Below are 13536 nucleotides of genomic sequence, written 5' to 3' on the forward strand. Positions count from 1 at the left end.
ATACAAGAAGTAAAAATATCAACATGCTTGAGAGAACCCGAAAATAAGCAAAAGTAGGGAAAAATAATTATATAAATTGTAATAACATTTTGTTGCAGGCCCCACTTGTAATATCATATTCTTTTGCCAGCATATTTGGTTGTTTATTAGGCAGACAATGTTCCAAATATTTAAATAAAGGCAATGAATTTCCCGACACACCCAGAACTGTCCACTGAAATACTATATAGAGATGCCTCAAGCATTAATTTTTCCATGGTTCATATGCTCTTTTTACAAAGGCGAAATATAATATTCCAGTGATCTATGCTATACTTGAAGGAATACATGCACCCTGAACCACTATGCATGTTTATGAAAAAACAGATCCTTATATATTCAGTAAGGCTTGCTCCACAATACATTGAAATGCAGCACACACGTCTATTCTCAAATATATCCGTCAATGATTGCATCTATATTTCCATGATCTTTTCATCATTCGTATCCATTTGGAACCAGTCAGGGAGAATTAGGAAGACAAACTGAAATAGAAAACATTTTCAGCAAAGACACACAATTTATTATTAAATCCAGCTATTCCTTATTTTGCTTCTAGTAAACCAGCCTTACATTAGACTGACCAGTCCAGTTTCAAACTCACACTGCAATTTATGTAGCTTTTCTAACAGTGCAATATCCTATACATGTTTACTCAGAAGTAAACTCCACTGACTTCAGTGGAACTTATTCCTAGGCGAGTATAGGATTGCAGCCTAAGATTACATTTTAATTGATTTTAAATTGGATGAAATTGTTTTGCACTTTTTTTTAATTTCCCAGGCACATTGGCAGCCCTAATGGTATTTTATTATATTATTAAATCATTTTTTAGTATTTAGTAATTTTATTATTGTATTTTTTAATCTGTAAATTGCTTTGGAACTTTTTAGTGGAAACTACCACACACATTTAATACACTTTAAAAATAATCTAGAAAACTTAGTTAATATTGCTGCCGATGACTGAATAAATCCTATTCATAGGAGAGAGGAAAAACATTCCTTCCACCATACTAGATTTGCTGTGAGTTTTTAATACCAAGAAAGACCAGTCAGTCTATAATTAGGTGTAATTAGCACTTACTCATTGCCCAGCATTCTTTACCTTTGCATCACCTGACACTTACAACCCAAGGAAATTAGTTCCTTCCTGCCTTTCAAATGAAGAAACAGTTTGACAAGGAGCAGTTACTCACCATGAAGGTGCAAAACACAATATATACTACAAAGTCAGACTTATTCATCTCAAATCATCCTCCAATTTAGTTCTCTATATCTTAAGGTGAGAGGTGTGGACTTTTGTCAGGGGAGGAACAAGCCATTCTCCTCCACCCTCTTCTTGATTTATGGCATTAATAGGGCACCTGTGGCCATCCAGATATTATTGGACTACAAATTCCATCCCTCCTGATGATTGATCGTGCTCAATGGGGATGATGGGATGTAGGCATCCAACACCATAGATTCCTCATCCCTCCTTTATGTCCATTTCCCTGAGTAGACTTACCAAGCTGGGAATCATGGGGGCAACTCTGTTTTTCACAGTCTTTATGCCTTCCCTCAAGTGCTCACCTGACTTGGGAACTTGACTAGGTAAGGTAATTGCTTCCTTGACAAGGATAGCTGGAATGGCAAATTCTGAGAAGCCATGAGACAGAAAACTACTGAGTTGATCACACCCATTTTAAGATGGTTACATGTAAGACTCAGGAAGATGATCAGGCATGTGATACACATGATTAAAGCATATTACTAACGGGCTATTATGGGCCATTCACATGAGCAAATTTCAGCTTAGTAGGTATGACTCCTTTCTTGGCCTAGACAAAACATTGCAAGTTTTATTTTCATAGAACTTGGCCAGCTGTGCATCTAATGGGACACAAAGGCATAGATGTGAACATAACAATGCATTTTAAGCAGGGCTAGTTGAAAAGACCCTGATGTTGAGAAAGATGGAGGGCACAAGGAAAAGGGGACGACAGAGGACGAGATGGTTGGATAGTGTTCTCGAAGCTACTAGCATGAGTTTGACCAAACTGCGGGAGGCAGTGGAAGACAGAAGTGCCTGGCGTGCTCTGGTCCATGGGGTCACGTCTAAACAACAACAAGTTGAAAGGTACATAATATATTCTCAACACCAGAGAGCACAATTTACACAGACCTTCCTGCAAGTTTTGTTGTGTGTGTGGTTTTTTTTATTTTTACAAATTGTATTATTGTAGGACCAACATGAGTACAGCATCCATACCATAAATCTTTGCTTCATTCTTTCTATACAATAATCTCACAAGGCAGGCTTTGGGCTCCATTTTCAGAGGAAAAGCCAGGCTGAAATATAGTGACTGGATTTGGGATTGGTAAATGCAGGTTTGAAGAAACTATTCTCCGTAGAGGCTGCACTGGTTTTTAAATCTTTTAAAAACACTCTTTAAACTTTGTAACTGAAGGATAAGGAGCCTATGCCATTAGCGACTACACATCAAGTGGTACAAGCTTTTGAGTACCAAGGTCGCTAAAAGTAGTGCACACTGTATCTTGGTAACATTGGTTTCCCTGGAGATTTACTAATGCAGGCCTGTATAATTTGTAATTCCTCAAGTTGAAAATAGCCCACCAGCCACATTATTGTGGCATGCCAAGCACTCCCCCATTCCAATTTTTGCAGGTCCAGGAAGGAAGTAAAATCAAGTTTATTGAGCCCCTAGAATGGCTGCCACATGCGGCTAGTGGAATGCATCCAGCTTGGTGATAAGACAAGATGTTTAGTCTCATAACAAAAAGTTGCAAAGAAATCAGAATAAATTTCTTATCTGAGCAGCCTGCTTTACATTGTCACTTTTGTTGGATTCTTAGGCATTAAACCAGTCTCTCAAACCTGGGTCCCCAGATGTTGTTGATACCATGGTCAGGGATGATGGGAGTCGTAGTCCAACAAGTTTGAGAAAGGCTACATTACACAAACACATATCAAATTTAAGATATCTGTGCCAAGTAGAAGCAAGACAGCAGCTCACATTAAAAGGAATGTCACTTCTCTTTGTATCAAATATTTTAGTCTATAACATAAACAGTAGACCAAGACAGAATCTACAAATCATGTCACTTGTCATGTTCTGAACTCTTTTCATGTTTTTCCACATTATCTTCTTTGTCTTGCATACACCATTTTCAGCCATTCCACATCACAGACCCAATGTGGGGAACCTATGGTCCACCAGTCCTCTCCATTTGGCCCATTAGGTCATTTGGGCTAAGCCACGCCTACCTGCTTTATACCTGATATGATGTCTGATGTAGGACAGATGAAGACATGGCCATGCCAAACTGGGGTTGCAAGCACTACCAATCTAGAGTACAGAGTCTTCATTTTGAGAATTAATTTATCATAGAAGCATAGAATTGTAGAGTTGGAAGGGACTTCAAGGGTTATCTAGTCAGCCCCTGCAATTCAGGAATCCTGCCCACAGCCATCCCTGGGAGGGCTCAAACTACCAACCTTCTGGTTAACAGCCAGACACGCTGACCCATTTTGGCACTGGTGGCTACATGACTGGATAGATTTGCAATATTTTGCGTCTTGAGTCTTTCCATTCTGGTCCCATCCTATTGCTCCCCAAAGGTAATATATCTTATTGGTCCCCAATAACAGCCTCTAGAGCCACTACCCAATAACAGCCTCTAGAGCCACTACCATTTTTTGTAAAAAGAAGAAAAAGCTTCACCTGCATTAAAAAAATAGGAAAGGCAAGAAATATTACAAAACCAACTATAAAAATCAAAATTCCAAAAGTAAGCTTTTGGAGGTAGTACAGAGTATACCGAGACCTGTTCTAGTTATAGCATTTGAGAAACAATGTTATTCATGGCTATGCTGTAGTGGTGTGTTAATATGCTTTGCCTAACAGGCACAGTGGGCTATGGAATTGAATAAGGTCAGTTAAAAGTGACCTGTTTTCAGAAACCCTGGAAGCAAAGGCTGAGGTCCAGGATTGCGAGTATGTAGAAAGCTTGTTGCTTCTCTGGCTGAACCTGTTCTGTGGAGAGTAGCTTTCTACCATGTAGAGGCACCTTGGTGCTTAGAAGTACACGTTTATTACCACACCTTTTACCACACCAACTATTTCCCTTCAGAGACGACAACTTGTGCACAATGTCTGGCTGTGACTTGAAATCTGGTAATCACAGCTCACAACAATGCCATTTATGGGATGGAAGAATAATCTGGGCAGGGCAACACCCATCTTTTTATAGTCTGCTTCTCATGGGTCTTTGTCTGTAGCAGCAGTAGGATGTCATTTCCCTGCTGCTGAACTAGTGTTATGTGGATAATTGCACTAGAACAAAACTGGGTAAATCTCAAATGGCAACTAGACTTTTTCAACAGTAGGCAAGAATGGCGGTTTTACAGCATAGGCATTTCACACTGATGCAAGACACATGTTAAGACAATATGAACTACTGTTCTTATAAGCCTTTCAGTGCTGTGGACTTCAAACTTGCCACTGTTGGAGGATATCATTTTATACATATCTAACAAAAGGAGCACAGAAAGAACAATATGGAGAGATTCAGAGACAGGACCCTCCTTTAGAAGACTACTATAAAACTTTATTGATGCATAATTCACAAAGATGCTGTGGCTTGGCTTACTTCAGGGAAAATATAGGCGCGGTCATAACACTAAGTGAAAGGATTCAGTCAACAGAAATTTAGGTTGCTTATCTATAAAGGGGTAGATTGGAAGTCACAAGGGCTGAAATGTAAATCTCCTTCCTCTGAGTCACAGATGCAATAAAAATGCTCAACTCCTTTGGTAACATTAGGGACCACTGAGGAATGGCAGGGAAGACAGCAACCTCCAAATTTAGTTTTACATACTAGTTTCTGCAACAAATTTTAAGGACTAAGAACAAATGAGCTGCTTTCCAGTAAGATGGCAGTCCTTTTTTTAAAAAAAGAATCCTTGCAGTCTCCAGCAAATGTACCATGGTGGAGATGGGATCACCTTTTCTTAAAGCCATACTTCTTTCGTTCATAGAAGAGATCTGTTTTTGAGCTGCCCAGATTGACAATCTTGGGACAGCCGTCTCGCTGAAAAGGAACAGAAAAGGGGTATGGTTAGAACAAGGGTAATGCTAGTAAATGTATCACACAAGTTACTTCCCAGCTCAGATAGGGTGTGCAAGAAAAAATTAATCATCACTCAACACAAGACCCAATTCTGATACACGTACTGGCTACAGATAGTTATGCCAACCTTCCATTTGAAGTCCAACAGAGATTCTGCCACAAAGGCTGCAATTCTAGATACGCTTAATTATTTCTGAGTACACTATTTTAGGATAATGCTGCAATTCAATTTTCTCTAACAGGGGCGTATGAATTCTACATCCAGAATAAGTTGCACAAAGCTCCTTTATTTAATCTGGCCTTGGTGTTTGGGGTTTTGCAGAATTTGGAGTGTTTTTGCAAATACAGAGGAATTAAAAGATCAAAGTCATACTCGGTAGACCCATGAAAATCAACATATTTAAGTTAGTGATGGCTGACTTACTGTAAGTCCATTGATTTAATGGGTCTACTCCAAGTATGACATGGCTACCCAAAGAAAGCAGGCATGGACAGTGAGAAATATTAAGAGCTGTACAGAACAAGATTAAGCACTTTGCAAGCCCGACTCAAAAACTTTGCTTCAGCTTTCTGCAGATACATCAGAATATTTTCAGATTTATCTAAACCACCATAAGAGCTAGAAAATGAAAAAGCAACAGAAAGCCAATATGTGAGCTCCTCAAGGAGTCAAATAGCATGCTGCTGTTCGACTCTACAGAATTTGATGGCTTGAGGTAGTTCCTGAAGAAAGAACTGATGTTCTGAAATGCACTGAGCTGTAATAAATCTCAGTTGGCACTTTTGAGAAGCTTCTCCATTTTGCATTCTTTCTCATTTCTGTGGCACCTTACAGACTGCTACTGGCATGCGGTGTTCGAAACTCCCACTGTGACAGGGAATTTCATTAGCGCAAGAAGTTTCTGAGCTCTGGGTGCAGTACTGCGCCTAAGATTTCAGACTAAAAACTGCAGAGTGGAAGGAAAGGAGGACCCTTTTCTGCCTCCCCACTTCCAGCTACTCTCTGAAGACTGGAGAAGAGACCGTCTGAAAAATATTAGGAGGGTAGGCAGGGGAAGGAGTAGAGCACGTGACAAATGAACATAATATTTTAGCTGCAGTTCATTCATTTTCAGCTTTGTATGCTTGTTATAAAAAAGCGCACCTAGACATTCTGTTGCTGCACCCATAACATAGGTTTAAGGTGCCATTTGGCTCCTATCTTCCATATCTCAGTTTCTAACACTACTGGCATGGCAGCTACAGGGTTAGGCAGGTAGTAGATCATTTGCTGTTGAATATGCCAGGGTAGTTTGGATTCAGGGTAGGCAGGGACCGCCTATTGTTCCAATAGCTGCTGTGAAGGGATGAAGAAAAAGAGCGTGGTACAGTTACAGCTGGAGGAACCCACCTTACAGATAATTTTCAGTTACATTTAAGCTGATAGATCTGTGAACTTTTTGCAGGGTGCTGGATTCTGTTCACCAACCTACCCGCTCAGCAGATGCAATATTTTCCTCAGTTTACACTTTGACACAGCAAATCAATAAATACCTCCCCAGTCTGAAGTGACACATTTTGTGTGTGCCCTATGCCACATTTTCTGGAGGGGCACTTTCATTACTGTGTAATGTGTTAAAACCATTTCCAACTGCACTTCATGGCCTCGCCATTTCAGCATCTGTCTGATTTGGAGAGGATCCTCTTCATAAAATTCCATCTTAACCTCGGTGCAGCAGTACTTTATGCTAAAAGAACCCATTGTTACTGACCCATTTTCTTCATGTTGTCTAGCAGCCCTAGTGCCTTCTTTTCTGTCTACAGCTGAGACGAGTTTATGCACACATTCAACATGTACTCAACTGTAGAATCCAATGTCGACTTACTCATAAAGCATCTATCACACCATAAATGGTTCTAATGTCACAAACAGTACTTTTAAATGGAGGTAGTCAATACACATTCAACTGCAAATCATCCAGTAATGTATATGCAAATTCAAAAAGCCTTTCCTTTTCAAAAACCTCCTCCTCCCAAGCTCTTCCTACACAGTTAGTATCAGACAGAATGAAGCTAATTGTCAGCTACTCCATTTTCAAGAACCATGCTCTCTACTTCTGCTTATTTTTCAACTCAAATGTGAGACGGCTGGGTAGGAACAAGGTCACTTCTATTGTCCCTGCGTAGTAACCAGCAAAACAGGTGCATTTCACTTTATAGATAATTGCATTTCTGTGGTACAATTGGAGCAGCGAGGTGAAAAAAGAGAGCACAGGAGCTCCTGCACCTTTAACAGATGTACCTTCCCTCTTCGCTACAACTATTAAAGATGCATGAGCCCTGACCTATTTTTCACAAGGCCACTTTAGAGTCAAGGCATTTTTTCCTGTACTCATTCATTGTTAAAACAGTCTGAATCTGCTCTTACTGTAAGGGTTTCTGGTACAGAAGAACACCAGCTCTACTGTGGCAACATTGTAATACCCATCCTCAGACAAAAATATAAGGTGTCCCAAATTCATAGAAGGGACCCTGAGGGTCATCTAGTCTAACCCCCTGCAACGGAGGAATCTCAAGAAGTGACATTACAAAGGAATTTGTAGGACTGTGTCACTGGAGAGAAAATCTGATACCATTGCTACTTACAAACCACCCCACCCCAAGACCACTAACCCAGATTGCTGTTTAGAATAATACTACACTACAACGGCTGGTAGTTGATACTATAGTTTTATATTAAAGGTTCAACTGCCAATGCTGATTTTTATTTTTTAAACCCCTGTCCTTGATCTCTTGTAATCTAAGGCATGAATGAAATCTGTCTACTGGTTTGCAGCCATAAGTTATTTTAGAAGAGTTTGAAATTATAAATTATGTTAGTTTTAGGGCGCTTTCGAAAGAGACAAGTATGAACCTTTATTGAAGGTACTGGACATGAGAGCATATAGATATTAGAATATAAGCATCCCAGGCTTCAGATGTTTACCAACACATAGGCCAACGATAATAGTTAAGAACAAACAATTGCAACTTAGAGAGCAGAAAAATGCGAACCCGTGTAACAATCTTACATCTTTCTCCTGGATGGTGCATTCTTTACAGTAGTATGCATCAGAGACACCAGGACCTCCACATATCACACAGCGCCCTTGATAAGACCCATAGTTGCACTCATCACATATGCGCACCAGTGTGCAGGGCCGCACATAAGAGTCACAAATAACACACTTGCCATCACCTGCAAAATAAGTACACGTATTTCAAGTGAAAGAAAAGATGCAGACAAGCCACCCACAGAAAGAATATACACAGCCTATTAGATTACCCACAGAACATGCTACAAAAGCAAAGCGTCAACTGGGCTTGCTTCCAGGCAGATGTGTTTAAGGTGGAGTTGCCACACCCCAAATACAATGACTTGTGTTGTTTACAGATAAAAGCCCAAAGCAATTGGCATTTGATTGAACTTCTCCATAAACCAGTCTGCCACATTTTTTGAATTTTTTAATCATATGTAACACCAAATCAGCATCTTTGTGCAGGGATGAACACAGAATGCAGCATCACAGATACATCAATCAATCATATAATGCCAATGCAATCTTCTACACTTGAAAGGTATATTCAGTGATCTTTTCTTAATTTGGCTTTAGGAAAGGCTGAAAGGGCAAGTGCACACATACATAATTGAAGCCATTATTGCTGTAGATAGCTCTTGAGGTATGGAACCAAAGTTAGCAAGTAAGTAAATAAATAGCCAACAGATGGCAATGACAAGCACTGCCAGCCTGGACCATATCCAAGCAAATGACCTAAAGACGAAGAGCTTCATATCCCATTACCCTCGTCCATCTAATCTTTATTCCTACTAAGGACTTGTTTAACTTGCTCTTTCTTTCGGAAGGTGAACAAATGCTTTTTAAGAATGCTGATAATTTCCTGGGTGACAGCTACAATAGACCATCTCATAGTTTCTCCCCAGTACTGCTTTATTTCTAGTTTCGAAGATGGGGCAGGAGTAGGGAGCCATTTCATTTGTGTGGCAAGTAGCCCTGGGAAGCACCCAAGTGCAGCACCCTCTACTCTCTTACTCTGCATCCCTGGGCTGAAAAAGCATCTCTTTCCTGTCTGCAATAGCTTGTGCTGTTATCCTGTCCTTTTATGACCAGGAGAGACAGCATCTGTTACCCCAGTAGCGATATTAAGAAAAGCCATAATCTGCCCATAACTCCATCCTTTCTGAAATCCTTTTCTTCTTTCTGACATCCTTTACTTCTGCCTAGTTTCACCTCAAAATGGACACTAGCTAGCCTGGTCATTATGTGGCCTGAAGTTTTGCTTTTATTTTACAGGTACCTGTGCTTTTTAAGGACTAGAGGAACAGCTACAATAGTGCTTTGGAGACTCCGGAGTGCAGGGGTGTGTGTCTTTTTTCAACACAAGGGCTGCATTCTTTTCTGGGCAGCCTTCCTGGGGCTACATGCCAATGGTGGGTGGGGTGAGGTGGGGCAAAAGTGGGCATGGCACCAAATTTAAATTTTACCTTTGTAAAATAACCTAGTTTCTATGCACACTCAATCAACCCTCTCTATCCTCCATCCATGGCTACAAGAGGAATTATCAGAGTTCAAGGACACATTCCAGCCAGGTAAGAGCTCCTGGGGTGTGAAGCATGGTCAGTGAGGTGTGTACTGGGGCGGGCTCCAGGGGCCAGGCAGAAAGGCCTGGAATTTAGCTCCTAAGCCTGAATTTCACTGCCCCTGATTAGCACACATGCTAATGCATGTGTGACTGTTACGTCTTAAAATGCCAGTAAAGACAGCTGCAGCATATCAGGAATGCTAAGTGTGTTTTCTGTGGGCTGGATTGGACAAAAGTCCAAAGCATGATGTGGTGCAACAAGAAGCCGGTGGCTGGTGCACCTCTTCCTTCTTTTCACAGGTGCCTTGCTTTCCTGGTCTGCTTCCTTGAAGTCTTAAGTTGCCAGTGCCAAACTATGGTTTAACGTTACATCTGTCATCTCGTCAGACATTCTATGTTTGAGAAAAATGTAGCTACAGTAGTACTGGAGCAACACAGACATCCCTGCTTAACATTGCAAAGCTTTTAGGAAGCAGGAAGTTAAAGGGGGATTGGAGGGAATGGCTGCCATGTTCTGATACATTTTTCAACCCCTTCCTTTCTTCTCTTAAACTCTTACCAACTTTTTTCACCCCCCTTAAAATCTATATAGCATTGATCCTCTACTTTATTTTTAAATTATCTAAAGTAAACATATAGGTATGTTGCCAATTTTTATATTCCTTCTCTTCTCTTGGGTTTAGATTCAAAAGTGTTTCAGACAGGTTTAGGTGAAAAGGTGAAGTTTCTCAAGTCTATGGCAAGTCTTGAACATCTAAGCTGCAGTTCTATACTAATTTGCTTGGGAGTAAGTTTCAGTGAACATAGTGGGAAAATTCTGAATATGCAAATATAGGATTATACTACATGTGTAGCTAGAATTTTAAACTTAAAATGGCATCATACTCAGTGCTTGTTTTCAGGGGGTACTCAAGAGTATGCACTATCAACACCTCTTTTTGTTGTTAAAAAGTGTGGCACTTACTGTAACAATTTCATGGTGAGTACTGGCACCTATTTTTCTAGAAAAAATGCACTAGTTATACCTATAAGTTTAATTGAATTTTAGAAGACAGACTTTACTCAGCTTGGAAGAAATCCTGATTCACAATATTGGGCTCTAAATCACAGAAGACACACAGTATGTAAAAAGCTATACTCACATTTTTCACATAGTCGTCCAATAGCTGCAATAAAAATGGAGAAAAATGAGTAACATTCATTTGGAAATTCTGAAAGTTCCACATTATTTCTAGAATCTGTACAGTGGTACCTCAGGTTACATACGCTTCAGGTTACATACGCTTCAGGTTACAGACTCCGCTAACCCAGAAATAGTGCTTCAGGTTAAGAACTTTGCTTCAGGATGATAACAGAAATCGTGCTCCGGCGGCATGGCGGCAGTGGGAGGCCCCATTAGCTAAAGTGGTGCTTCAGGTTAAGAACAGTTTCAGGTTAAGTACGGACCTCTGGAATGAATTAAGTACTTAACCTGAGGTACCACTGTACTACTCTTCAGGATTTACCTCATATTCAGGTGGGGATGGGTGAACTATGAGATTTAAAGGCAATTAACTAATAAACATGTAACTTTTGGTATTCCATAAGAAGATCCTATCCAGACTGATATTCGGGGCTGATCCTATCCATGCTTAGTCAAAGGTAAACTGAATGAACTTTAATCAGTGAGTAGCTAGATACAGTGCAGTGGCAGCAAGGCCACATGGCACAAAGTACCTGTGTATATTTTAAGAAGCAGCCTTTATATTTTCCCTTCGGTTTCAAACAGTGGGACCTGTTTCCAGGCACGTGCCTTTAGGAATGCAACCGTAGGCTTTCACTGTTAATACGGTATTGGCAGGACTAAACTTAAAGCAAACGTAATCTTTCCTCACTCTGCCTAATGTGTTTTGCCAAGATTAGAGCTTGTCATTTTCAAAACAACAGTAAGAATGTAATACTCATAGGGAATGAAGGCAAAGAATGCGCTATTTTGATGAAAATACAATAGCAAAGCCTTATGTCTTATGTACGTCACAGGCCAAGAGTGACGCAGCATCATGTAAACTTACAACTTCCAAAGGTAAATAAGAGGGCAGGAGGCCCAAAACCTGTAGTTGTATGGTAGGAAAATCTTGTAGCAAGTATGATTAAAAAAAATAAAAAAATCCTTGCTGCTAAAAAGCAGTTAATAAAATATCAGTTAAAAGCAGGAGGGAAGGGGACAGAAATGTAGGACATTAGATATGACTATGTGACTCATGTAAAACTGTTGTAACTGATACAACATTCATTCCACTTTAAGCAAGTACTGTGTTTGGTTGCAAGAAGATCTCCTCTTTTGCAGCCCAGCTAGCTGAAATCCTTTTAATTAGATGCTAGGGATTGATCAGAACTTAAGTGTGCAAATCATGTTCTAATATTATACAGCAGGACCTAAATGCTTCCATCTACAAGCCACAATGATGCAGCAGATATACAGTACTTGTTTTTCCATCTAGGTCTGCTTATGACAGCTGCAAGGTTGGCAGACGAACTGCACTGTGTTAAGGAATATCTGACGGGGGGGGGGGGGAGAGGAACAGTGATGGGCTCCAGAGATACATTTGTATGCAATATAAACCATCCTAGGGGCCAGCTGGCAACTTGAGGATGGGAGAGCCATTAAGGAGCAACTACTTTATACAGAACTTATGCTCTGAATTCAGCTGTCAGGGCTAACGGTTAAACGGACTAGACCTCGGCTGATTTAAAGCTCCTTCTAAAGCCACCTAAGCCTGCGACTATCACTGCATCTGAGGGCACGGAATCCCCCGAGGTCACTGCCGCTTGCGAGATGCGGAGAATGAGGTTTCGCCGGTCCATTTCTGAATCTCCCGTCGGTCGATTTCATTGGGCGGCTACGACTTCAGCCACAACGAGTGAGGCCCGAGCCCGCCGGTTCGCAATTCCGTTTCAGACGTGAGGCCTCGCCGCGTTTTGCCGTTTGGACCAGGGCAGAAGTCAGTCGAGCCTCCCGCCTCGGAGACCCGGCCGGTGTGGCCTTCCCGGCCGCTGCTCTCCGCCCGCCTCCCGCCGCGCGCGCAGGCCAGGCCCCCCTAGGCTCCCGGTCCGAGGGAAAGGGGGAAGGAAGGGGGCCTCACCCACGCCCGCCTGCTTGCGGCAGAAGATCAAATCCGGGTGGTGCTTGGCCATCCCTGAACCCCTTCGCTTCGCCTCGCGCCGCCGTCGTTACTGGCCTTTCACCTTTGACCCCTTCAGGTCCTGGGGAAAGCGCAGGTCCTACACACTCGCCCACCTCCACACATACCGGCTTTTAATTTCCTTTCGCGCGCTACCGCGTCGGGTTACCACACTCGAATATCCCGCAAATAAACAACAACGTGTTTCTTCGTAGCCCTTAGAATATTTTTAGAAGAGGGGAAATGTCGGCAATTTACAACTCTCTCTCTCTTTCAGGACCTGGCAGAGTACCGCCCTCTCGACTGACGTCATTAGCACGCTAGAGATTGGACCCATTTTACAGACGGGCAGCGTAGAGTTAGACTTGAAACGCTTACAGAGGCCTCAACTTTCGTTTGCTTTCCCTCTCTAAGGGCGGAAGTGAGAGCTGCTCATAGAAATTTGGGGAGGAATTCACGATGCTAGCGTAGCAACCCGAGGCAGAAATAACATAATACTCCTAATGTTGCTCCTTTTTTTGTTTCTAAGTGAACGCGCTGCTCCTCCTCAGTCAGCTACGCTAAGCTAATAGACTTCCCCA

At 41.5% G+C, this 13536-nt stretch overlaps 1 protein-coding gene and 1 long non-coding RNA gene across 2 annotated transcripts; both read right to left on the minus strand.

The window, feature by feature from the left end:
* Positions 1-539: 539 nt before the first annotated feature.
* On the minus strand, positions 540-3042 carry LOC308486901. The gene is made up of 2 exons (XR_013991375.1): positions 2165-3042; positions 540-1981 (listed from the first exon to the last, which is right to left on the minus strand). It is a non-coding gene; the product is annotated as an uncharacterized lncRNA (long non-coding RNA).
* Positions 3043-4630: 1588 nt separating this feature from the next.
* PHF5A (PHD finger protein 5A) lies at positions 4631-13206 on the minus strand. Its single transcript, XM_080971955.1, has 4 exons — positions 12917-13206; positions 10937-10960; positions 8225-8391; positions 4631-5135 (listed from the first exon to the last, which is right to left on the minus strand). The coding sequence occupies exons 1-4, from the start codon at positions 12966-12968 to the stop codon at positions 5046-5048; spliced, it is 333 nt and encodes a 110-aa protein (XP_080828081.1). The 5' UTR covers positions 12969-13206; the 3' UTR covers positions 4631-5045.
* Positions 13207-13536: the final 330 nt, after the last annotated feature.

This window comes from Podarcis pityusensis, assembly GCF_964106645.2.
Source record: "Podarcis pityusensis genome assembly, chromosome: 10".
Taxonomy (NCBI): Eukaryota; Metazoa; Chordata; class Lepidosauria; order Squamata; family Lacertidae; genus Podarcis; species Podarcis pityusensis.

Excerpts from the sequence above, each read along its gene's own strand:
- PHF5A (XM_080971955.1), bottom strand. The coding sequence starts at position 12,968 with ATGGCCAAGCACCACCCGGATTTGATCTTCTGCCGCAAGCAGGCGGGC. Across the intron at positions 10,961-12,916 it reads CCGCAAGCAGGCGGGCGTGG|CTATTGGACGACTATGTGAA; the intron begins GTGAGGCCCCCT and ends TTTTTATTGCAG. Across the intron at positions 8,392-10,936 it reads TGGACGACTATGTGAAAAAT|GTGATGGCAAGTGTGTTATT; the intron begins GTGAGTATAGCT and ends CTTATTTTGCAG.